Raw genomic sequence first — 26,713 nt, 5'->3', positions numbered from 1 at the left:
TCCCGCACGTTCGTACTCGCGGAAAACCGCCCAGATGGGAACCATGCACATTGAAAATAATGGCATTTCCCTGTTTGAGCGTTTTTCCGCGAGTACAAAAGTGCGGAAAAACGCCTAGGTGTGAACCAAGCCTAAGGGACAAAGATAGTCTTAAAGTAGAAGCAAAGTACAAACAAGGGCCCCCTGGAGCTTCTAGCCATATTGTGCTCTTGTGCACAGCATATTAGCACATTATGGCAGACTTGCATGGCAAAGCAATCCTCTCCAGCGCTGTGATATCAGCGCTCTCCTCCCTCACTGGTGCTTCCATGTTCATTTCGGTCTTCTTCCAAGGAGGAGAGGCTGAAGACAGAGCTAAAAACTGGTAGTGAAGTGAACCTACATCAAAGCGCAGAACATGTTGGTGCACTGGAAAGATGGCACAAGTAATTAGGCATCTCTTATGTCCACAGAAGCCAGAAAGTCTCTCTAGTGAAGGGAGGGGATGACAGATCTAGTGGATTCCATGCAAGACTTTTGGGTCCAAATGTAAACATTCAGTGCCTTAAGATCCAATTGTTTGGGAACAGTGAACAGGTTGGAGTAAAACCCCTGAAACTGTCCTGTTGCAAGGTGGGGACATGAAACCCTGATCCAGAAGACCCCCAGATGGCCAAATGGAGATCTGCTAGCCTGTGCTGAGACACAAGAAGGTTGGAAGTAGGAAAACGAGGAGGGGGCAGGAAAGAAAACTCGATTTGTAGCTCTGTGAAACAATCTCCAGCACACAGGCATCTGGAATGCAAGCTGTCCACAAAAGTCAAAAGACGTTTCCCCACTCTGAAAAATAGGGGTGCACCTTCATGTGGAGGTAGGTTTGCCTGAGGATTTGGCAGACTTAGTGGGTGGGCAGGGAGCCAGGGAGCTTCCTAGACGCTGAAGTTGAGAAAGTGCAGCAACAAAAGGAACACTTCTTAACGGGCAGAGAGGGAGATGACTTTGCAGTCTGCTCCTCAGGCTTATTGACTGGGGAAGATGGGTGTTCTTACCACCAGTAGCACCCTTGATGATGTCATCAAGAGCTTGTCCAAAGAGGTGCTTGTGGATTAACCACAGCCGATTGCCCTACATATATGCATTGACAGGAGACACATGTGGGTAAGTAGAAGGGAGGCTTCCAGCAAAGCATTTCGGCTCACATTTAAAACTAGTGTCATCTGCTCAATGAGCACAGCGGAGGTTAGATCCTTTTTAAGAGATTTATGAGCAGAATTGGTGCAGGGCAAGCAGTGAGAAGACAGCTTATTGGTCAGGTCCTTAAAGGTAGATGCATCCTCCACCAATTTGGTAGTCGCCTTTTTAAGGCAAAACATGGCTAGATCCACAATAGTAATGGACCACTTCTGAACAAAATCCTCAGGAAATGGCTACAAAGTCAGCAAGCACTTAGCTGGAGCAAACAACTTATCAAGGTGCTTCCATTCTCCATAGAGAAATAATTGTAAAATGGGTGCAAAGGGAAAGTCTCTGCAACTTGAGGGGCCTTATACCACCCAAGGATGGAAGCAACACTAGTAGAAGCAACAGGCAGATCCTCTAGCTGCAGAGTGATGAACACTTCACTAATTAGATCTGAAACGGTCTCCACTAACTTGGGAGTAATAGCAGTAGGCTGTGATTCCTCAGGAGTAAGCTCCCCTGGCAAGGATTTTAGTGACTCAGAATCTGACTGAGTCTCTGCAGGTGATGGCTCACAGCCACTAAGGCTGCAGACAAGTCAGATACAGAATCTGCTGAGGTCATAAAGGCCTGTATGACTGTGGTAAAAACCTCAGGGCTAGCTCCGCAATGTTCAGTCTAGCAGGGTCCGGTCCCGGTACTGCCCCATAGCAAGGCTGAGAGCAACCATGGCAGATACTGCAGTCGGAGGGAAACCTCCAGAGAAAAGTCTTGACTTTGAAGAAAATAGTGTAGAAGAAAAAAATGCTAGAAAAAGACAGGTTACCGTATATACTCGAGTATAAGCCGTCCCGAATATAAGCCGAGGTACCTAATTTTACCAAAAAAAACTGGGAAAAAGTATTGACCCGAATATAAGCCGAGGGTGGGAAATGAGGCAGCTACTGGTAGATAGATACCAATAAAATGACATTAATATTTATTTAAAAGAAAAATAACCTAGCTCTGTAAGTGGAAAAGGGGGTACAGGGCTACATATCATGTACTACGGATCATTTAACCCATTCATATTAGCAGAGGATAATTGTAAATCTATTGTTCAGTGCACTCTATATGTAGTATATAGTACATGTACATATAGAGTGCCTGCAACAATACATTTACAATGATCCTCTGCTAACATGAATGGGTTAAATGATCCATAGTACAGGGCTACATACAGATCATTTAATACATTCATGTTAGTATAATTGTAAATGTATTGTCTGCACTGTATTAGCAGTATATACTCTATATAGAGTATATACTGCTAATACAGTGCAGACAATACATATATAATTGCTTAATTAATCTCTCTCTCTACCCCCCCTCTCCCTCCCTCCCTCCCTCCCCTGCCCTCCCCTCACTCACTGTGTGCCGGTGATCGGATCATCACATCACGGAGAGAGCAGGGACGAGTCAGCGGCGCCATTTTTCAGTATTCAGCGCTGCGTTACTTTGACATAATAGACACCAAACATGTCAAGCTTTAAAATTGTGCGCACCCGCTCAATCGCAAAAAACTACCATACCCAAAATTGACCATAGCCGACGCTTTAAAAGCTTTTACCGCTCATCAGTTTAGTGTTATCAGTGATTGATGACCCTAAAATTATTGCTCTCACTGCGATGTTCGCGGCGATATGTAACATGTGCGGCACAATGGATGTAATCGTCGTTTTCGCACGTAGGGGGACTCGACGCATGTTTGCATGTGCATGTGGGGGCGGGAGACTTTCATTTTTTTATTTTGTATTGCTTTGATATGTGACTTTAAATTCTTTAATTTTTTTTGTAACTTTAATTTTTTTTTACTTTTTTCACTTAACTTTATTGCTATAACATAGGGAGAAAACAAGCTCCCTATGTCATAGCCAATTTGCAGTGACAGGTCCTCTTTATGGAGACATCAGGGGTCTTTAAGACCCCCGATGTCACCTAGGGAACCCCAGAGAAGCTGATGAAGCAGAGACCTGCTTCCGGTTTCTGTACCGGAGAGTGACACATAGGCTGGGTTCACACCTAGGCGTATCGAATATGCGCGTTTCCGAGGGCTACCTGGCTGCATCCCAATGGATACGCGCGGCAAATACACCTCAAAGAAGGTCCTGTACTTCTTTGGGCGTAGGGCGTTTTGCAGCGCGTTCCTACGCGCTGTAAAACGCCCAGGCGGGAACCAAGCCCATAGGCAATCATTGGTTTTCACATGTTGAGCGTTTTACAGAGCGTAGGAACGCGCTGTAAAACGCCCAGGTGTGAACCAGGCCTGAATGCAGGAAGTGATGTAATACACATCACTGCCTGCATTCTGAAGAGGAGATCAAACGGAGCTTGTGTACTGAGCTCCGTTTGATCTCCGGCAGCAGAGCTGCTGTGCTGGTCCCAGGTACACACCGGGAGAAGCGGAGCCCAGGAACGCCAGCACCGGCGGAGGGGGGCCGCACAGCAGGTGGTGAAACATCCATTTCACATGAAATGAACAGACATTCATCCACCTAGGACACTAGCAAAAAATTGAGGCATGCTGGTAGTAGGAGGCATTATAGTCTATGCTGGCCTACAGTTTTCTTTTGCTTGCCAGTGTCCTATCCTCCTGTAGGCTGCTGTATAACTCAAAGGTTTAAGACTTCCTGTGTCCCTCAATGGACAAGAAAGAGAATATATTTTGTCTGTGCCCCCGTTAAAGAGGAGTAGGAAGTGAGGGGAAACCTCACCAACCAATACAAACAAAAGCTGCAGGGGCCAAGAGATACCGTAGACACTCCTGTAAGTGAGTCAGTTTCCCGTCAGACTTTGGGAATGATTTCTAAGACTAGTAATGCCTCATAATGTATTCTGCAGGTTGACAGATGTGGAAACTCAGGTGTAGAGAACATGTTGTTTGAGTCCCAAAGGACATAAGCAGCCAGTGTGATGGATTCCTCCCAGTCCTGGTACTGTTATTCTTTGTGGGCAAACCCTTTCATCAAATCAAACACATTTGCAGATCTCTATCTAATAATCTTACATTGAGAGAACGGTCAGGGAGCTTTGCTTCATCAATATCCAGCTTTAAAGCACGTGTAGGCGTTTTACTATCTGACTCCTTCAATACGTTTTCTTCCACATGTTCCATTCTTTCTTTTTCTGTAGTTACCCTGACTTTCAGGGAATGAAAAGGGGTGGCCACCACACCAACATTGAGGTACATGGGTTCCCCCTCGAACATCATGTTTTCACAGCTGCCTTCTTTGAAGCCCGGAGGCTGGTAGCCCACAGGAGTAACTGCAGTGAACAAAACAAGACAAAGATCAAAAACGGCATTCCCTCCCCCCAAAAAAGGACTGTCATGTAAACATTAAAAGAGAACTATAGCAAACCTTTTTTGGGGTTTTAGTTCACTTTTGGGTCAAAGGGGTAGATTTACTAATGTGCTGAGAGCACGTAGCCAGCCTGCATCTGGGAAAGATCCCGACACTATTGCCGGATCCACACCGCTGCCTAATTGACAGCATCTCTATAGTAGGGCTTCAACAACTAATCAATTTAATAAATGATAATTGATAATGATAATCGTTGTCAACAATTCTCGTTATTGATTAGTTGAATCCCCTGCCACCGTTCTGTACTCCTCCCAGCTGGGAGCCATTGCATGCTGCGGTCTGTGTCCCCTTCAAACCCCGCTGCTCTTCCCACCTGTATCGGCAGAGGGGATCAAAGAGGACACAGAGCGCTGCAGCTGGCACCCAGCGGGGAGAAGAGACCGATTTGTCTCTGCATTCTCCTGCTGCTCCAACATGCCAATACAGGTCCACCTATGCCCCAGCTGCTCCAGCCGTGCCAATGCTGGTCCACCCATACCCCCGTGCCCCCACTGCTCCCCCATGTCCCCTCTTCTGCTGGCGTTAGAAAGCCGGCGTCAAGTCTCCCATCCAGCCACTGGGAGTAACAGCCAGCCTTCTTTTGGCTATTTTAAACTGCAGTAGCCAATAGCAGGTTGGCTATTACACCTGCGCAATGCCTGCTGTCAATGAGAAGAGGGGGACGTTAAGGAGAACTTTCTCCTCACATTGTACTCTCCCAATAGTTCTCCTTTAAATAAGAACCTCTGTCAGCTTGTTACTATTATCTGGGACTATGTTAGAGTGATCCCCCCCACTTACTGTCATGGTGAAAACTATTTCACCAGATAGAAAGTGAGAGGAAATCTCCAACAGCAACACAGACAAAAACAAAAAAATGCTTTTTCAGAGTAGAGAAAGGCTAGAAACCTCTGTCAGACTTTATTGTTGTCTGTGTCCTTGTTGCAGATTTTCCCTTATTTTCTGTCGGGGTAAATCGCTATCACATGACAGGAAATAGTGGCCACCACAAAAAAAGAACTCTTTCAATATTTTTTGCCGGACCTGATCAGATGTGCAATGTTAGTCTATAGCGAGTTGGATGTATATAGACCTACATTTATTAACTTCTTATTACCTCCAAATCCGTCTACGTCCGCAAAAAAAAAAAGAACAGAGCTCCATTTTGGCAAACCTGAATGGGACAGATTACAGGTAATCGGATACAAACTGACACAGACTAAAGCTGGCCATACATTGTGTGAATTTGAAGAACCAGTCGAAATTTGCACAGTGGGTGCCCCTGTTGGCACCTTCCTTCCGGCATCCTTCGATGAGAAAATCAAAGGAGCCCCATGGAAAATGTTCGGGTGTACAGATGATTGCGCGTTGGAGGAAAAAACTGAACGGACATGGATGTCACAAGAGTGACATCTGATCCAATCAGCATGGAATCCATGCACAGATTCCTTGCTGATCAGAATAGATGTCGCTCATGGGAAAGGGGCCAAAAGAGAAACTAATTCAAATAAAGATAAACGCAAAATAAACATTACATAAAAAACAAAATGTTTCAGTACATGGTTTCAATATTGTGCAAGACTTATTTCAATAAAGCAACACATACCATACATGCTATGTATTTGTTTTTTAAAAGCATGTCCGCAAGAATCAAATTAAAGTGTATCAGTATCCAAAACATTATTTAGGTTTGGATAAAGTGGGGAAGGATTAGAACCCGTCAGGATTTTCTGCTGCCCGGGGCTCCATTAAATCGGTTTTCCCTCACTTACTGACCTGGGGGGAAAACCCTCTCTAACGTCTATCACACTGGTAGTTCGTTTTTGTTTTTTTTAAATCAACAACAAAAACAGCGTAAAACAATACATTCTGCCCATTTTCCCAATGCAGACCAGAGGGGGTCTCTCCAATTTCTTTGAATCTCTGAGCCAGAGCTGTTCTAGCTACAAGATAATAAATATGTAAATATGTCTGACAAGATAACTTCTTTACAGCTTCATCCTCTTTACAAAGAGTTAACCCTGAGAGAGTTTTGGGTGGAAAGATCTCTGTCTGTCCACACCAGGGAACACGATGTAGGAATTGAAGCACCACCCAGGGCCGGATTTACTCTCCCTGGGCCCCAAGGCCAGGTTCCGCAATGCACCCCCCTCCCCCCCATCAACTGAGAACGGCAACCGGATGGCAGGGTTAGTTTATTTTTTAGTTTTTTAAAATTTTTTATCTTATTATTGTTTATTTTATTTTTTTAAAATATTTTCTTATTTCTTAATAATTTTTTTCTTCTTATTTTTTACTTTTTATTTACCTTTTTTTTTTCATTTAATTATTATTTCTTATTATCTTTTGCACACATTATACAAGTGATCGCCGCGAACGAGCGGCTTCCCCACACTACATTTAGTCCTGCCTTCCCAAAGCAGGACTAAATGTAGAAAGCGCAACTTACCGCCCGGCTGTATGTTCAGGGCATCTGGGGATTCCACCTCGCTGCCGCCCCTCTGCTCCCTGCCACCCGGGGCCAGGCCTCGGTGGCCTTGTGGGTAATCCGGGCCTGGCATCACGCCATTTAAAATAGTCTAGATACAACTTTATTCCATAAGGATCAGGGGGAAATCCCCACCCGTGTTTTGGACTCTAAAGTGTGTTGGTTACTCTACTTAAATGTACCCCAGACCCTAATGACATAATCTGGACTATTTTAATTGGTGTGGCACTTCAATTCCTACATCTGCTGTGTTCACTGTCAAGTCAAGGATACTGTGGAGATCTTTCAGATTGTGAAAGCTGTCTACCCATTAGCCAAATCACCCGTATTCACATCACTTAACTACTGCTGGATGGAAAAAACAAGAGAATAGCCACAAGGGTCCAGCGCTTTCTTTCCACACTTCCAAAGTACATGTCCAGGGGGGGATTTTAAATTGCCGAATGTGGTCAAGCCTTTTCATTAAATCCAAGTTATAAAATATGTAGAAAGACACACACAGCAGATGACATTCATTAAGCATGACAATGATACCTTATAAATATGGTGCAGATCACAAGCGGTGTGAATGAACATGTGACTGTCTATTGTTATTACTCCATTTCAGTAAATATGTCTGACAAGTTGACTGATTTCATGAGGGTTGAACTGTGATCGTCAACGTACCTTCATCATAATACAACAGCTTCATGGTTAAACAGACATCATTTGGTAGAGGTCCCAGATCTTGCATGAGGATATAAAGTTTACGTATTAGCAGGACACTGGCTTTCTTCACATCCGAGCAAGCAGATACAGAATTGCCTATGCCGCTGCAAATGAAAATTGTGGGTTAATCTAAAGAGAATGTGAACTACTAATGGAGACGTGCTGAGTGCAACAGATAATACGATGTGCTAAAACAGATTATTTACAACCTTTAATTTTGTTTCATCTGGTCACACCAAAGTGCCCATAGAAAAATCCAAGAGCAGAACTAAAGGGATGAGGGTTGTAGGTTACAGTGTTCTATACTGAGCTGCTATTTTAGGACTTTGGCAGCTCTGGTGCATGGTCTGGAAAAGATAGGGCCTGTGTTGATAGGCTTTTGTTGGCTTTATAGCTTCTCTTTTGTACCTGTTAATAAATTCGGAATAATTTCAGAATGATCTCATACTTTTCATTCTTTGCTTGAACATGCCTGGCTGCAAATTTCCCCGTAGGCACTTAATTACCTATAATCTAACTATGTAAACTGAGGGCTTCGCTGTGCGGCCTACTCTGCACCGCAGTCTACGAAATCTTCCTGGCCTGGAAGTGTACAGACTTTCCACTATAATGAATGGCGTCTATAATGCATACATGCGGGGGTGCTCTGCCTGACTCAGAAGATCGCAGAAGAGGGGCAATACAGCTAAGTGCAATCACAAAAAAGCTGGAGGAGGAGAGGAGGGCCTATTAAGATTAACTCTATAAGCATAGGTTTACCATTTAGGGCAGGTTCACACCCTTTTCCGGTCTAGATCTGGTCTGGAAAATGGTGTGAACCTGCACGCAGTTCCTGTGCATTCCAGACCAGACAAAATGAGATGTGCAGTATTTTCTGGTCTGGTCTGGAACAGACTGCGCTGGTGTGAACAGAGGCCAGAAATAGCATAGGGATACATTATTAAGCATTTTGGGTCCGGAAACAATCTGATCCAGTCTGCAGATGATCTGGATGTGGTGTGAATGGGCCCTGAATCCTACCTCTAAAATCATATGCAGTGTGGTCTGGCGCTGAGATTTCATCCATCCTAATATTGCATAGTTACATTGTTAGTCAGGTTGAAAAAAGTCTTGAACTATTGAGTGTTTCAAGCAACCTACTGCAAGCTTGTCACATTGTTTGGTGATGTGGATTCTGGTGACGTGGTGGGCCAGGGCAAGAGGATTTGGACTATGGCATGAAGATAAATCTATACCGAAGGCTTCACAGAGAACAGAGATGAAAGCAAACCTGTATTGGCAGCTTCATATACTAAGTATGGCTAGTGATGGGGAGAAGGAACCATAAAGTGCTGCAGTACGGAAGTCTCAAAAATAGCTTCTATCACAAGGGTAGGCAACCTCAGCACTCCAGCTGTGGTCATACTATAAATCCCATCATGTCTCTGGGAATCATCCCTGTGGCTGTCAGAGTCTTGCAATGCATCAAGGGACTTGTAGTTCCACAACAGCTGGAGTGCAGAGGTTGCCCACCCATTTTATCATGTTTTTGTTGTAGTGCGGGGTGGCCCCACTGCAAGGGTTAATAACATTTGTTCTTCTGTTCTAACAGAAATACAGGGTTGCCATTGCTGACCTGGCCGTCTCTGATGACCTTGAAAAAAGTATCAAGCAAGTGAAGCTGTAACTCCTTTTCTGTGTACCTCTTTGTCAGTGGCTCCAATGTTATATAAAACCTTGATTCAGCATGAGAGCCAGGCAACTAGTATTTTCAATTAGTTGCCTGGCCCATGAGCCCTCATGCATCTCAGGTGTCCCCGTTCAGATGTGGCCACTGTGTCCATTAACGCTGATGACAGGGTGACAGCGACTGTATCTTGCCGTGGCTGTCTGCATGTAATTGTACATGGTACTTGCACATCAGGAGAGATGCTTGTCCTGGAATTCCTGCTGCAGGAATCTGTAGGTTTTTGCTGAAAGCACATAAAAGACCCTGTGCATGGGGCCTTACTGTTTATCACATTCTCTACTTATTAGAGTCAAATTCCTGGTTCTGTAAGCTGCTAAAAATACATTCTACCTATCAGTGGCAATGTTCCAGGCTCAACATATCATACACAATGCAGTACTGATCAACCACCACAAGATGGCACACCAGTAATGGCTACAAATGTACTCTCATTAAAAAAAATACACCCCACATGCTAGGATTAGCCATAATTGGAAATGATGAGATCATTATATAATTAAGATAGAGAATGCACTTTTATTTTTTAAGGAAATCTTGTATTAATAATACATACACTATATTGCCAAAGGTATTGGGACGCCTGGCTTTACACGTACATGAACTTTAATGGCATTCCAGTCATAGTCTGTAGGGCTCAATATTGAGTTGGCCCACCCTTTGCAGCTACAACAGCTTCAACTCTTCTGGGAAGGCCGTCCACAAGGTTTAGGAGTGTGTCTATGGGAATGTTTGACCATTCTTCCAGAAGTTTAATTGTGAGGTCAGGTACTAATGTTGGAGGAGAAGGCCGGGCTAACAGTCTCTGCTCTAATTCATCCCAAAGGTGTTCTATCGAGTTGAGGTCAGGACTCTGTGCAGGCCAGTAAAGTTCCTCCATCCCAAACTCGCTCATCCATGTCTCTATGGACCTTGCTTTGTGCACTGGTGCGTAGTCATGTTGGAACAGGAAGGGTCCATCCCCAAACTGTTCCCACAAATTTGGGAACATGAAATTGTCCAAAATGTCTTGGTATGCTGATGCCTTAAGAGTTCCCTTCACTGGAACTAAGGGGCCAAGCAGTGGCGGATCTAGGGAACAAAGAGCCCTGGTGCAAGATTATTTTTGCTCCCCCCCCCTTGAAAAAAAACACCCCACAAACCCCCTTAACCCATATCCCCTTTAGCAACCACAAAAAAAAAAAGTTGGAAAAATGGCTTTGCTGTATAAAGTACTGCTAAGATTTGTAGTCCTCTATAGAGGGTGCCATTCTGCATTGCTGCAATGCAGAATGGGACCTGCTATATAGAACTACAAATCTTAGCAGTACTTTATACAGCAAAGCCATCAATTGGGCTACAAAAAATTAGGATTTTATTTATTAACTTACCTTCACCTCCTCTGGCTGTTTCCTGGTGGGGGAGCCTGCTGAAAACCACCCGTGTGTGGTGTGTCCCCATCTCAGCGCGCCTGTGTACTCAGGAGGCTGTTTGCTGGGTCCTCACGGCCGAGGTCCAGGGCTGCCACCTGCAGGCTTTTTTTTATACTCGGCTGCCTCCAGTTTTCGGCGGCCGACAGCTGTGCCAGATTTTGTCTGCTCCAGTTTTGATAAATTCCCCTCTATGTATATCTAAATGACTGCAGATGGGGCCGAAGAATGCAAGTTCCTTTGGGTCAGATAATGATATGAACGGCTCTGGGTACTCTGATACAAAACCTGCTGATACTACATATACACAGTATATCATCACCAAACAACTGTCATCTGCAAACAGAAAACATCTACTTGCCTTGAGAAGTCCATAATGGCCCCACCGGGAGTATATTTAAACTTAAACTGGTAACATTCTGTAATAGTCTTAGAGAAAAGAAAAAGGTGTTTAGCACATATGCCAAGCTATCATTTTACACTTTTATTCCCCCATGGTCTCTGTGTGTGTTGTAAAGTAGCCACCGCTTCAAGCTCACTCCTGTGATGGACTACAATCTCAATACAAATTAGTAAACTAAACGTGTGACTGTAGTCTATCGCAGGAGTGAGCTTGGAGAGGTGGCTACTTTACAACACACACAGGGACCATGGGGAACAAAAGTAGCCACCCTCCAGAAGGAAGGACAGTGTCGGCACCAATTCAGAGATGATTTGAGGATCTACAGCCGAGTGATACACAAATAAGATACATTTTTGTTAATAGTTAAGGTACTTGAATGCATTTCTAAGATTTAACTCCTGAGTTTAGTGTCACTTTAATATCATAAAACGCTGACATGACATAAACATACAGTAGATGGCAGCACAGTATCACACATACCTGAGGATCATCAATGTTGGTATAGATCTGTAAGGAAAATGTAGAACATGGGACTTGTAAAATGTGCTAAAACTAAAACAATCCCGGCAAAATAATCACAACGAATGCAAGAACCTCATGACAGGTGAAGTTGTGTTCATCACATTGTAGTATGAATGGTGTGGCTGTGTCAGTGGTTAAGGCAGTTACATGAGCCGTCACAAGTAGTAACAATGACACACATTCTGTAAGTGTTGGATAACAAGAGACAAATACATCCACGCTAAACAGATAGCAAGAAAAGGTCACATGACTGACTGTATTATTTTAATCGCTGCATCCTACAACGTCTGTAGATGATCAGAAAAGAAGATACATAGACCATCTCCATCTGTATAATGGTTAAAAAAGTGGTCATGAATTCTTAGTAGACGACCTTTAAGTAGAACTGAAGCCACATCCTTTTTTTGTAGTTCTAGATTAGAGTAAGGGAGGATTATAACAATCCCTGTCAGCTTTTTCTTTGCTATCTGTTTCGCAGGGGAGATTTCTCATCACTTCCTGTCCCATAGGCACAACAGGAAAAGAGGGGAAACCCCTCCAAAGAGAGAAAAATCCCTGGTGGTCAGCAGGGCCATTGGAAGATTTCCCATCTATTCCTGCTCCGGTGACAACTCAAAATTTGGGATTTTCTTTCACATTCAGTGATAATGGTCACCAGGACAAACAGGGTGGGTGAACTTCCGTGAACTTCCCTAACGGGGACACAGACAGCAAAAAAAACACAACAGGGGTTCTAATCCCTCTCCACCCCATCCAAAACTAAAAAAAAGTTTTGGCTTCAATTACCCTTTAAAGGAAGAACTCTTGCCAGAAATGTTATTAACTAGGGATGCAGCGATACCGATACTTTGGTACCGAGTACGAGTACCGATAATTTTTTTTCCGGTACTCGCCGATACCAATTACAGAGTAACGGAAGTCCCATTCAGGAAGCCAGGTGGAGTGTAATGACTGGCCACCTTGCTTCCTGATTAGCCGAGAAGCGTGTAAAGACTCGCCACCCGGCTTCCCGATTAACAAGAAAGTCTGTCCCCTCTTACCTTGGTATGTCCTGCCTGTCACCCCCGGGGCCTCTCCAGTCAGAACGTGGCCTTCCTCCGGAACCCAGCCGGAGCCGTCCAATCAGGAAGCCGGGCGTCGTGTAACGACGCAACGCCCTGCTTTCTGATTGGCCGGCTTCATGAAGTCAGTTTCCCGGGTGCTGCGTCATTAGACGGCGCCCGGCTTTGGCATTGGAGCATTTGGACTAGTACGAGTACTCACTCAAATACTCGGTATCGGCACCGATATCGATACTAGTATCGGTGCATCCCTATTATTAACCCCTACGAGGGTTAAAGCAGACCTTTACACTCAAAAATCAAATTCTACCAATGCATCCCTTCGTGTATGATGATTAATAATAACATAGACATGGTCAGGTGTAAAATGCTGTGATTATGAAATACTTACGCTTGCAGAGCATTCACTTCCTGCTCTGAAAGGGAAAAATTACTGCAGTTTGCCAAAGCAATGCACACTGGGATTGCCTTGTCATCAGCAGAGCATTGCTGGGAAATCTCATCTGTAATCTCGGGAGATCTCATGGAAAGGCATTTTCCTTCCCTGAGATGATGCGCATGGTCACATGTGCCAGTAATTCAGGAAGTGAAAGGAGCGCTAGTAATCTGCCCTTAGTAAACATGGCCGCTGTCAGAAGACTGGGGAAGAAAAGAGAAACAATGTATGCAAAGAATACAAAGCCGGCAATTATCTAGAAGTATGTGTGTGTACATTGTCATTACTAAACATTTCTAAAGGTGTCTTTGTTGTTAGTTTGAAGATTTGGGTAACAGTCCGCTTTAAGCGCTCATTTTTGTCTAGGTTAAAAAATAGAAGTTATACTCACCGGAACCTCCAAGCCGGCAGCACTCCCTCCAGCCCCCTCACCTCCTCCACTGCAGCGATGGTCCTCACGTCCTATACACTGTGCTAGATGTGATGATTTGAGGACCTTAGACCGCTGCGGTGGAGGGGGAGAGATGATCCAGGGATCGGTCTAAAAGCAAGCTGGCCCCGAGGACAGGGTGAGTATAACTTTGGCGAATGCTTCTAGTACTGTATACGTTGGCAGAATCAAGAGCGCAAGTGAAGTTAAATGTTACTTGGGCCGGTACATTTAGCAAATGTTGCTGATATATATTAAAGAAGAACTCTGGGCAGAAATGTTATTAACCCTTGCAGTGGGGCTACCCCCAAGGTTTAATTGCTCGTTTTTGCCTAGGGTCCATTAAAAAAAAAAGTTATACTCACCCGATCCTTGGAGCTGGCTGTGATACCACTCTCTCCAGCCTCTCTCCTCCTCCGCTGCAGCATTGGTATGTCCCTCGCATCCTCACATCGTATACACTGCAGGGGTGTGGAATTCGTATCGGGCAAGTGTTTTTTTCACTGTTTTAGCCCTGCTACGGACAAGTAGCAGGTCTGGTTTTCTTCTCTGAAATGAGCTCCGAGAGCTGCGCTACGAGCGGGGGCATGGAGAGCCGAGGGCGGGGGGCGTGGCCAGAGCATCGAGAGTGGGGGGCAGGGCCAGAGCATCGAGGACGGAGCGCGGGGGGCGTGGAGCCTTGACGGAGCAGTGACAAAGCCTGATGGTGGAGCTGTGACAGGCTCTGTCACCTCCCTCAGCATCTGTCCCCGGCGGCCGCTGCTGGTTCCTATCACAGGAGTTCTAGCAACAGTGCTGTGCTAGAACTCCTGTGTTGGAGGTGACAGGTTCAATAAAGAGTACCTGTCACCTCCAAATGCTATTATACAGGGGATTGTTATCCCCTGTGTGATAGCAATACAGTTAAGTTTTTTTTTTTAAAGTTACAAAAAAGTAAGAAATTATAATTAAAAATGTAACTAAATAAAAATTTAAAAAATCAAAAGGTGATAAAGTAAAAATAATAAAACAAATGAAATTTTTGTACAAATTAAATAAAAAATGAAAACCAGCCCACTGCCCCCATCTGCATGCGAATAAACGCGCAGTGTTTTCAACTGCGATCGTGTGCAACCGCACGGGCAGGGCGGTATTGCAGCAGGAAAACGCGCAATCTGCCTGGCACGACTGGGATGCCATTAGAAAATAATCGGCGGTGGTGTGCGATCTGTGACTGCCCGGTCATCATGCACGAAACCGAGCGGATGGCTGGGTGGCCACGGAATCCCACACCACCGCCGATCGTGCTGTCAGTGCCATTATTTTCTAATGGCACCCCAGTCGTGCCAAGCAGATTGCGCGTTTTCCTGCTGCAATACCGCCCGGCGATCCCACGCGATCACAGTTGAAAACACTGCGTGGTGCATGTCGTGAAAATAGGTACATTTTTTTCAGCGATTGCCACGCAGATGTAACCCCATACATGCGGATGCAAGCGCTGTATGCAACTGCACATGATCGCACGTCCCGGGAATCCCCAAGTCTGCACCAACCCTAAAGGGTAAATTCACTGTCCCAAGTAATTTGGGAAAATGGAATTACCCGCACAAATCTCCCTCCCACTATACTTACCTTTCGGCGAACAGTCCTTCCCGTCCACCAGTACGAGTGTCCTATCTGTACCTGTTCCATGTATTTTGAATTTCGTTTGCAAATTGCAAGCACTCGTTGGTCAACGCGGTCACCTGACGGCACTGACCAATGAGAAGCGCTTCTTAGCACTGCTAAATACGGTTTGGGGTAAAATTATTATTTTTTCTATCAGGACAAGTAGATTGTCATGAGGGACAAGTAGATTCGGCCCCGCTTTAGTCCTTGGACAAGTAGTTTTTTCAAAAATGTCCACACCCCTGCACTGCATTGGATGTCACGACTCGAGGATTCCTAGACTGCTGCAAAGTAGGGGGAGAGATGCTCTAGGGACCAATCTAAGAGCAAGCCAGCTCCGAGGATTGAGTAAGTATAACTTTTTTGATACTAGGTAAAAACAAGCACTTAACCCTTGCAGTGCAGGGGTAGCCCCACTGCCCGGGGTTAATAAAATTTGTGTCTGGAGGTCTTCTTTGAGTCTCTGACTCTAAAGGTGACCATACACTATACCCTGCACTTGTACAATCTCTGCACAATGTCTTTAGATTTACCAAATGTATCTAATATAGGGACACTTCAAAACAACCCATGAAATGCCTATCAAACCAGGCAGGCCCTTCTACTACATAGTTGATGGTGAATCAAAAGGAGATTGTACAATCAGATCGTATAGTGTAGGGTCAGCCTTAGCAAAGCAAGATGGAGAAGAGGAACAAAGGAAGAAATAAGAGGTGCCGACCTGTATCCAAAAAGAAAAAGGTTTTTAGCGCTGAACTAGAATGTTATAGAAAGGTACATAATACAAATATAACAAGTACTTACTGCCAATACCACCATTCTGAGCTGTGCAAGACACAAAGAGACAGTCTTAGAAACCTGAAATAACAAGCAGCCAATCGACCTCTATGGGCCATTTTTCTAAATACAGGTTTAAAGCTGAATTCCAGGCAGATACAAAAGCAAATTAAAGAAATATATTTATATTTTTAAACTACAGACAGGATCTGACATCTGTTGTCTGGCACGGGTGATTGCACCACTAGACCGCCCACACAGAATTACACATCACTTGGTGGATAACAAAAGTTCACATGTAGTATTTCAGATGGGTGCTTATCGGTTTCTCTAGTGTTCAGCTTTATGGTATATCTATAGTAAAAGAAAAAGCCACCCCTTCACCCTATTATCTGCTCATATGCTCTGTGGTCTGTATAGATGCTTTAGATTAATGACGATAAAAGCCAAAGCATCTCCACAGACCTCAGAATAGATAATTATCCTGTCTGAAAGGCTGCTGCCTTCATATATCAGGCCTGGATCCTAACAGCACCCTCTCTGGTCTGTGTATGGACATGTGGGTACGATTGGGAAGGGCGAAAAGGACCACAGTATTTAAAACTATAGGTATCATTTAAAGGGAAACTATCATTGTTTTGTCACAATAATATTTATTCTTTCTAGGTTTTAAACTGTTATTTGCTATCTCTTTTTTCTCTCTCTCACCCACGGCTGCATATAAACAAAGGGACGGGATGCTTATGTTGACATCACTGACCTTCTATGGCCACATTAGGTCACTGTCATTTAGCAAATATAGCCATGTGGCCATATAAGGCCAATGATATCCCTGCACTACACACCATTGCTTATGTGCAGCTGCAAGCAGGGAATTCCCCGTCCACAGCTGATTGGGTAGCAGTGGAAAGAATTCTTTGAATCGCCTTTGTGATTTAGTTTTAAGCCCACCATAGATACTCTCTTATAGAACTAAACAGTACAGGAGTAGGCAAACTCTGCACTCCAGCTGTGGTGAAACTACAAATTCCCTCATGCCTCTGGGAGTCATGCCTGGGGCTCAGGCTTGCAATGCCTCATGGGACTTGTAGTTCCACAACAGATGGAGTGCTGAGGTTGCCTACCACTGCAAAGTACAGTCTCAATATACTGGCGTGCAGCATTGCAATGTAAGTCCTTTTTTACTATTTAGATGCTGACACATCATTTGGTCCCTTTGTGGCTGGACGTACAGTGTACGTCTCCCGTCACGAAGGGGTTAATAGATTGCAAGGGGTGAATCTGAAAGAAAGGAAGATGACTACAGAAGTGATGAATAGCATTCATACCTTATTGTTTGTCTTCCTAAACCCTACAGCATGCACTCTATAGAATCTGAGATGTACATACATTTTATGGTAACTCACTTAGGCCCCGTTTACATTGAGCGATTTATCGCGCGGTAATTCCCGCGATATCGCGGCAATTTACCGTGCGATATCGCTCTCCAATGCTTCTCAATGGGGCAAAGGGTCCTGCTGTCGCGGGTCGTGTGTCGCTACAGCAGGACCCTTTTTGGAGCGGATTTAGCCGCGATTCAAGCTTGCTGAATGCAAGCATTTGCGCGATATCGCGCTACAAATCGCCCGATATCGCGCAAAATGCAAATCACGTGGCGAATCGCGCAGTGTGAATGGGGCCTTAACTGTGAACTGGGATACTCACGTATTTCTTCTCCAATGCATCGTAACATCCCAACATCCTAGAACAGATATGTGATGTCAGTGCAAAATATATCATATATCATATCATATCAAGAGACAATCAATTAAAGTCAAGTGTATAAGAGCTAGGACTCCACAAATCCCTGAAGTAGGGGACAAAAGATCCTAAGACTTTTTGTTGCCAGTGCTGACTGCAACCAACCAGTTCACTTTTGAACTCTACATGAATCTATTCACTCTTTATAAAAGTAAAATGTAAAGCCAAAACTCATAATAATAATCATTATTTGTTTTACTTTGAGGCCACACAAAACAAGGTGTCCTGATATTTAGCGGTTTGTGTTATTTCAGTTATTTTGCACTTTTCTAAAGCAGTGTTTCCCAACCTTTTTTTCAGTCACAACCGCCTTTAAAAGTATGCAAAACCCTAGGCACCCCAACCTAAAATGTAAAAATGTGGCCCCTCCAAAATCATATCATATCGGAGCCCCCCAACTTTCACATCAGAGTCCCCTTTCACATTAGTAGTCCCTCTTTACATCAGAAGAACCCTTCTTCTAATCAGGATGCCGCTTTACATTAGGAGCTCCCTTCACAACAGGACCCCTCTTCACATTAAAAGTGTCCCCCCCTTAACATCAGGAGCCTCCCTTCCACATCAGAAGCTCTCTCTTAACATCAGGAGCCTCCCTTCCATATCAGAAGCTCTCTCTTAACATCGGGAGCCCCCATTCCACATCAGAAGCTCTCCCTTAACATCAGGAGCCCTCTTCACATCATTACATTACCTATTTATTACTCCTGTTCTGATCAGTAAGGCTCTGTTCACACCTAGGCGTATCAAATATGCGTGTTTCGTGACGTGCGTTTTTACCGCGATTCGCGGTAAAAAACCGTGCGACAAACACGCGTTTCCGAGGGCTACTTGGCTGTATCCCAATGGAAACGCGCGACAAAAACGCTGCAAAGAAGCTCATGTATCTTTTCAGGCTTAGGCCGTTTTGTAGCGCGTTCAGACGGGCTGAAATACGGCAAGGTGTGAACCATACCCATAGAAAACAATGGGATTTTCATGTTTGAGTGTTTTGTAGAGCGTTCGTAGAGCGTTGAACGCACTACAAAATGTACAGGTGTGAACCAGGCCTAAGGGTTTGTGCTGTTCTACACAGGTCATCTTCTCATGCTACTAATTGACAAAGTGCAATCAATGACTAGGAAAGAGCTGAGGTTCGGACCAAACCCAGGCAAAACTTGAGCTTCTTCCAACCCAGAAGCTACATGGGACCACCTTTGCAGATAAACAAAAGGTGGGGATGATTATGCTGCCTCCATTGACCATATATGACCAGATGGCCATATTAGGATACCATCATTGACCAAATAGCCACGTGGACATATAAAGTCACTGCACATCATTGTGTATGAAAATGTCTAGCATAGAGATGACTCATAAACAGCCTCGTGATCCACAAGCACAGTTTCTTCTTAGAGAGCCGACTTCCACATATATCCAACAGAGCCACTAGGCAGGGAACTTACAGACTGTTCATGGACAGGCATTTCTACATAGCAGCGTCATGCAGGTAGAAGGCATCTGCAACAATGACTCTCAAAACCTGTCAATACTCCAGCAGGTAAGAGGATGAACATGCAATAGTCACTATCTTGTGCAGCGAAGCTCCACAAGTCCTCCAGGCTATTTTTTGTGTGCCTCGAGCTGCAAGAAGCATGTTATATGCCTTCTCCCATGTATTTACTGAGTGGGGTCGTTGCAGGTTAACTCCATCCTGCTAGTCCTATGTCATGCTCTGGTGTCCCGTGACTGTCCATTCCAGTATGCTGCCCCAGAATGTGCTGAAAGCCACATACCAGCCAATGTCAAAGCGGTTCCTGAAGTCCAGCGACTTCATTAGAACCGAGACTGCCGGGAAGCAGGGGAGGTGACTGGCTTGAGTACCGACGCAATACGTCCACCTACATTTGGCCTTTCCCAGTAGCAGTTGATTGGACAGCAGCCAAAGGAGCTGCCTTCTATGTTCGGGGGAGCTCCTTCCGTTTTCAGTTAGGCCTGAACCTGAACTCATCCCTATCCATGACCTTAGTTTCCATAAAACAATTGCCGACACATAAACTTACCATTTCACTAGCTGAGTCGAGCCGGGGCAGTTTTTATCTTCCCGCAGAATTTTCACGCATATGTCTGGGAGCAAAAGATTAACTAGATTTTAATAGAAAGAAATTGCCAGAACATGTTTTCATAAAATGCATAGCAAAGCCAAAATGATTCTTGATAAATATATAACATCAATCAAGGAGATAACATATTTATGCTTTTCATGAATACTTTGAAACCTTTGACTAATACACAACCTTTTTTTTTTTGTTTCCGTCGTGTCACCTTTAAAATGTATTATGCACCTTTAAAGCCTAACTGCAGGGAAATTAAAAGTTTACACTTGCAGTGGGGTCACCTCTGCACTACAATGGTTAAGTGCTTGTTTATGCCTAGGGGGCATGAAAAAGATGTTTCACTTACCTGATCCCCGCTCCAGCCAGCTCCCTCACGGCTGCTAGACCGGTCCCCACAGCCTCTTCTCTCTTTAGGCCACTCCGGTGGTCTAAAGATCGCTGGCGTCGTCAAGTACAGTGCAGGCTCCATAGACCTGCAATGTACATAAGGACACCCAATGACAGCCCACAGTGGGAGCAGAATAGAAAGTCCTGGGTGAGCGGGTACCAGGTAAGTACAACAGATTTTCTGGTCCCTGAGGCATAAAGAAGCCCTTAACCCTTGAAGTATGGGGGGGGGGGAATTGGGAAGTCTGGGGTAAAACGGCTATGGTGCAATGTGCAGTGATATAGAAAGGAAGCAGTGGGCTTGCATGACCTTTAAAAAAAAAAAGTGCATTCCATGAACACATGAGGTACCAGAAGCTGACATTTCTAATGCTCTCAAAGTCTTAAAGATATAAAAAAAATGAAACAAATGATAAAACTAGGAGATCTTAATCAAATTATACAGAAGGATGTGAACCACAGGGAAAGCTCAGACAGAGCAATGTTTCCATCGTCAGGAAAAATAAATCTATTTAAGGGGTTCACCTGTGATCACTGTACAATATACACTTACCAGTGCATTCATGAAAAACATTGCAGAGCCATTGAACCTGCAAAACTTTATTTATATTTGTTCTGTGCGAATGGGAACAAAAAATGTTGTGTATTTTATTTCCGGAACGAATGTAAATTATTCATAAGATCACAGTGAATTGTGTATTTTTTCTATTCACTTCAATGTCATGAATACTTTACATTGTGTAAAGAAACAGACCTGACCTGAAAAGAAAATCTAATAACATTCATTTTTTGCCTTCATTCGCACAGAACGATGTACATGCAGTTTTGCAGGATAACTGGCTCTGCAAATTTTTAAGACATATACACCTTAACTCGTTTGCTGCCAGCCACGTTGAGCATACAGCGTTGGCAGTGGACCTCTGTACACAGACTACCGGTGGCTACAGTGGGAGGGGGGAGCCAATATGTGGAGATAATTGAGTCCCTGCCCTCAAGGAGCTTACAATCTAGATGATTTAGACAGGAGACAATTAACCTTCCAGCATGTCTTTGAGTGTGGAAGGAAACCGGAGGAAAAGCACAGGGAGAACATGCAAACTCCTCGCAGAGAGTGACCTGACCGGGATTCGAACCTGGGACCCCCAGGAATCGGTACTATGCCACTGTGCTGCTCGATATAGTTCAAAGTCTTAAGGTGCCCATACACTGCACGATTCTCGTACGAGAATCGCGGGAAATCCCGCGATCGTATGAGAATCGAGCAGTGTGAATGAAGACGTGCGACCGTTTCTACTGTACGGTCGCACGTCTTTTGTCTAAGGAGCATGCTAGAAAACCAGCCGAGAATCGTACGATTTTCGGCTGGTTTGAATGATGCTCGGGAGACAAATGCCGAACTGGCCGGTGTGCCCACGCGCACACTGCCCGTTCAGCATTGCGGTCATTGGAAGCCCGCCCCTCAGGGGGGAGGGCTTGCGATGATCGCAAGTACGATCTGCCTGTCCAAGATAGGCAGATCGTACGTTTTTTTAATTACTTTACAACCATCGCAAGACTAAAGTCTTGCGGTGGTTGTAAAGTGTATGGCCACCTTTATTCTGCTAATTGATGGTTGCCGATGCTGTACAGTATATGGAGATGAATTATCTTGATGTTCCTTTTGCTGTGCACATTTCATAATGTGCAATAAAAGTTTATTAAAAAACAAAACCTAAAAGCAGTGCTCCCTCCCCCATCCATCTGATGCATACATACAGCTAAATGCCAGCATCACATATTAAATAAAGCTCAATGAGTCTGAGCTGGCTGAGCAGTACCAGGGGTATATCTCAAATGAATGAGTTTATCCATCCGGTTTGATAAATGTCGCTATAGATGAAAGGGACACAATCTTGTAAATGAGTCCAAGTGGAAACAGTGTAGAGGCCGGACATGTAATACAAAGTCACTGTAGTGGCACGGTACAAGCTCACATCCAAAACGCTGCACCCTCCACTGACCTCGTATCTCCCAGGTGAATTTGCAGTTGAGCAGTCTGCACGGCGGCATATCTCTCCATGTCCTCCGCAAGACTGCGCTGCATGCTTGTGTTACATTTACCACCCGCTGATCGCTTTGGCACCACCGGGCACGGAACACACTTGCACCTATGTCCCACTCCAACAACCAATGCCGCATATGCTGCAGTGGTGCATCATATGATAGCACACAAAAGAGAGCAATGCTTCAAGTCTCTACCACCAACTGTTACGTTTACATACACTTTTATGAGGCACTAAGCTCTGCAAGCTGTTCCCAAAAAAGGAGGCAAAGGGCAAAGGACTAGTCAGCAGTATTGTCTGTGGGCTCCCTGCAGCTGATTCTTTCCCCATTTCCTTGTTCTGCACTGTGTCTCTATGTGGAGGCCATCTTGGTAGAGGCAGGGCTGTGCTTCCTCATCATGCCAGAGCCTCCAGCAAGGAGAACAGTGAGCAGCAGAGTAGTGACATTACCAAATCCCCTGATACGAGCAGTCAGAGGCAGCAGTGCCTTAGATCACAAACTGCAGATATACAACTATGAGGCTGTAGGCACCCTCACATACCAGGAAGTGTTCTGTTTTTCTATAAAAGTAGTTTTTTCAGTGTGCTGCCTAGGTACAGTTAACTTTTGTAGATGTTCCCTATAACAAACCTTTACTTACTGAGTTAGGTGAGCTTTAAAGAAAGAAATTCGGGCAAAACGTGTATTAACCCTCCAGGGACCAGTCTAAGAGCAAGCTGGCTCTGTGGTTCAGGTGAGCATAAATTTGTTTTGGCCCTCGGGGAAAAAAGCAGTTAACCCTTGTGGTGCAGGGGTAGTCCACTGCAAGGGTTAATAATCGTTTTGCCCGGAGTTCTTCTTTAAAGGAAAGAAATGGCAAAGGTGTTGCCTGGAGCAATCAATGAGACATACAATAAGCTCAGGAAATTACATGGAAATGGAATTTCACTGAATCTTGCAGGCACAGTAACATGTATGTTTTATTTCTTTCTTTGGATAACTCCGGTGCATTGTGTCGAAGAAGCTATGACAATGGTGACACTGAATGGCGGCATATGATGACATAATGATGTTATGTTTTGTTACCTTCTAGATATCTTGTTCCGTATGCATATTCTGGGAACAAGCCCCTCAGGTAAGTAATACAAGAAACAGAAACAGCCAGCAGCCTCTTCATGAGAACCAACGACTGCTGCTCCGTGGCGATGCGATTGGGCAGCGTCACTGCGCTCTGTAAAATGTTTTCAAGCAATGACAAGATAGTAATCACTAATGTACAAAATATAGTAACATATTAGAATACCAATTCTTGCAACTTCCTGAATCCACCCAGATCTGAAATATATTTTTAGGGAAGTAAAGCTGAGCTATACAACGGCAAATCTGTAATATGGCAAAAGATACACTATATTGCCAAAAGTATTAAGACACCCCTCCAAATCACTGGATTCAGGTGTTCCAATCACCTCCATGGCCACAGGTGTATAGAATCACGCACCTCGGCATGCAGACGCTTCTACAAACATTTGTGAAAGAATGGGTCGCTCTCAGGAGCTCAGTGAATCCATGCGTGGTACCGTGATAGGTTGTCACCTGTGCAATAAGTCCGTCCGTGAAATTTCCTTACTACTAAATATTCCACGGTCACCTGATAGTGGTATTATAACAAAGTGGAAGCAACTGGGAACAACAGCAACTCAGCCACAAAGTGGTAGGCCACGTAAAATGACAGAGCGGGGTCAGCGCATGAAGCGCACAGTGTGCAGAAGTAGCCAACTGTCTGCAGAGTCAATAGCTACAGACCTCCAAACTTCGTGTGGCCTTCAGATTGGCACAACAACAGTGCGTAGAGAGCTTCATGGAATGGGTTTCCATGGCCGAGCAGCTGCAGCCAAGCCTTACATCACCAAGTGCAATGCAAAGCGTCAGATGCAATGGTGTAAAGCACGCCGCCACTGGGCTCTAGAGAAGTGGAGACGTGTTCTCTGGAGTGACCGATCACGCTTCTCTGTCTGGCAATCTGATGGATGTGTCTGGGTTTCGTGATTGCCAGGAGAACGGTACTTGCCCGACTGCATTGTGCCAAGTGTAAAGTTGCGGTTGTTTTTCAGGGGTTGGGCTTGGCCACTTAGTTCCAGTGAAAGGAACTCTTAAGGCATCAGCATATCAAGACATTTTGGACAATTTCATGCTCCCAAATTTGTGGGAACAGTTTGGGGATGGCCCCTTCCTGTTCCAACATGACTGCGCACCAGTGCACAAAGCAAGGTCCATAAAGACATGGATGAGTGAGTTCGGGGTGGAGGAACTTGACTGGCCGGCACAGAGTCCTGACCTCAACCCCATAGAACACCTTTGGGATGAATTAGAGCGGAGACTGCAAGCCCGGCCTTCTCGTCCAACTTCAGTACCTGACCTCACAAATGGTCCAACATTCCCATAGACACACTCCTAAACCTTGTGGACACCTTCCCAGAAGAGTTGAAGCTGTTATAGCGGCAAAGGGTGGGCCAACTCAATACTGAACCCTACGGACTAAGACTGGGGGGCCATTAAAGCTCATGTGTGTGTAAAGGCAATAAAGTGTACAGTATATTGTTACCTCATCCACAGAGCACCTATCGTGCAGCCAAAAATGAATCCTTCCCCCCAAATGATTTCACATGACATGGGATCTGAACATGCAGTTTTTAAGTCTTTATGTAATATAGAATACAACAGATGAGTATATTTATAAGAACATTTGCAGAGCCATTCACCATGCAAATCAGTTATCAGTAAATTTCCTTTCCAGGTTGAAGGTAATATCAGAAAAATACCCCATTATGGCCACTAGACGGAGCTGAGGAGTATAGGAAAAAAGTATTTCCAAATAAAATTCTAACGGTGAATGTGGTTTTCATTCAGGAAACTCTCCTCCTCCTCCTGTAAAGCCAAAAAATGTATTTCAGCCCTAACATTAATATCTTTATCCCCTTTGACTAAAAAATCACTTCCGCATACAGAGCTGCACGCTGATATGAAATCATCTTACATTCATTAGCTAACCAACATTTTTATTTTACTTACAATTACTGTTTTTCCACTTCCTGGTCCTCTTGGGCATTGGTGATGTAATGTGCCCAAGTGTTGCATGCTGGGAAGGCTACATCAGCAAAGCATTGCTAGAAAATCTCATCTGTAATCTCACAAGATCTCAGGGAAATGTATTGATTGATAAGATCCTGGTTGGCCGGCTTACTGACGTCACTGGTTGCCAGGAGCTGGCCTGGCGCCGGTCAGAACATCTCAGATTGCTAAGAGCTGGGAGGAGAGATGTGTATGGTCCTTACACATCTCCCCATCTGGCATTTAGAAACCTCGGATGCTCTGGCCGGAAAGAGCCTGTCCCCCCCCCATTGTGATCCAAAGAGGTGCCGCCTCAATATAAGGACGGCGCTGTTGAAGGAAATGCATGTCATCACACAACAGCAGACCTGGAAGTGGATATTTGCACACTGAATGGTCTGGGTTTAGGGGCTCTCAGGGGCCACTCTGTGCTTCTTGCAGAGAATGAAAAAAAACCCACTCATCTGCCTTCACCCTTCTTTTAATAAAGGTGAGCTCAGTTTTAGACCGAACCTGAGCGCCTCTGAACATGGAAGGAAGCTCCTTCTGCTGCCGCTCAATCAGCTGCTGCTGGTGAATTCCCCGCCCGTAGCTGCATATTAACAAAGGGGCAGGACCAAGTGATGTAATTGACCTTATATGGCCAGGTAGCTCAATCAGCTACTGCTGGTGAATTCCCCCCCTGCAGCTGCACATTAACAAAGGGGTGGGGTCAAGTGATGTCATTGACCTTATATGGCCAGGTAGCCATATAAGGTCAATGATGTCAGCACCCCTTTGGTTATGTGCAGCTGTGGGGTGGGAAATGCCCCAGCCCGCAGCTGACTGGTCAGGTGGCCTAATGTAACGTCTGAGGAGCTTATCCCTAAAGATCTGAGTATGATAAGTCTTCACATACCGCAGTACTTCGCTGTATCTGAGCGGTCGCCATCGCCAATTTATCTTCTCAATCTGAAATCCAATAAAAGAAATGGACATTTAGAAAATAAACCCGGAGACTGTTTGGAGGAGGTGGCGGGGATGGAAGTCTACACATTACACAATAAAGAGGGACAACTCTGGGGGAGAAAAGGGACAGAAGGATGCGGTTCCATCATGAGACAGATGGAAGCTATGAATACTTCTGTGTATGGGAGACCATGTGACCTTCTCCCCTTC

General features: G+C 44.7%; 1 protein-coding gene across 1 annotated transcript in view; it reads right to left on the bottom strand.

Annotated features, from left to right (window-relative positions):
- HORMAD1 (HORMA domain containing 1) overlaps window positions 1-26,486 on the bottom strand; it is a 42,872-nt gene extending 16,386 nt beyond the window's left edge. Inside the window, exons 1-9 of the mRNA XM_018559893.1 lie at window positions 26,454-26,486; window positions 23,534-23,678; window positions 19,985-20,048; window positions 17,850-17,886; window positions 16,173-16,193; window positions 11,753-11,779; window positions 11,231-11,298; window positions 7,693-7,838; window positions 4,205-4,461 (exon numbers count right to left, since the gene is read on the bottom strand). Coding sequence (XP_018415395.1) covers window positions 4,205-4,461; window positions 7,693-7,838; window positions 11,231-11,298; window positions 11,753-11,779; window positions 16,173-16,193; window positions 17,850-17,886; window positions 19,985-20,048; window positions 23,534-23,678; window positions 26,454-26,486 — 798 coding nt within the window. The remainder of the gene's footprint in view (window positions 1-4,204; window positions 4,462-7,692; window positions 7,839-11,230; window positions 11,299-11,752; window positions 11,780-16,172; window positions 16,194-17,849; window positions 17,887-19,984; window positions 20,049-23,533; window positions 23,679-26,453) is intronic.
- Between the last annotated feature and the right edge of the window lie 227 nt (window positions 26,487-26,713).

Source organism: Nanorana parkeri, unplaced genomic scaffold (assembly GCF_000935625.1).
Source record: "Nanorana parkeri isolate BGI_ZX_2015 unplaced genomic scaffold, ASM93562v1 scaffold420, whole genome shotgun sequence".
NCBI classification, from domain to species: Eukaryota; Metazoa; Chordata; class Amphibia; order Anura; family Dicroglossidae; genus Nanorana; species Nanorana parkeri.
This window is presented reverse-complemented; position numbering and strand designations above follow the sequence as displayed.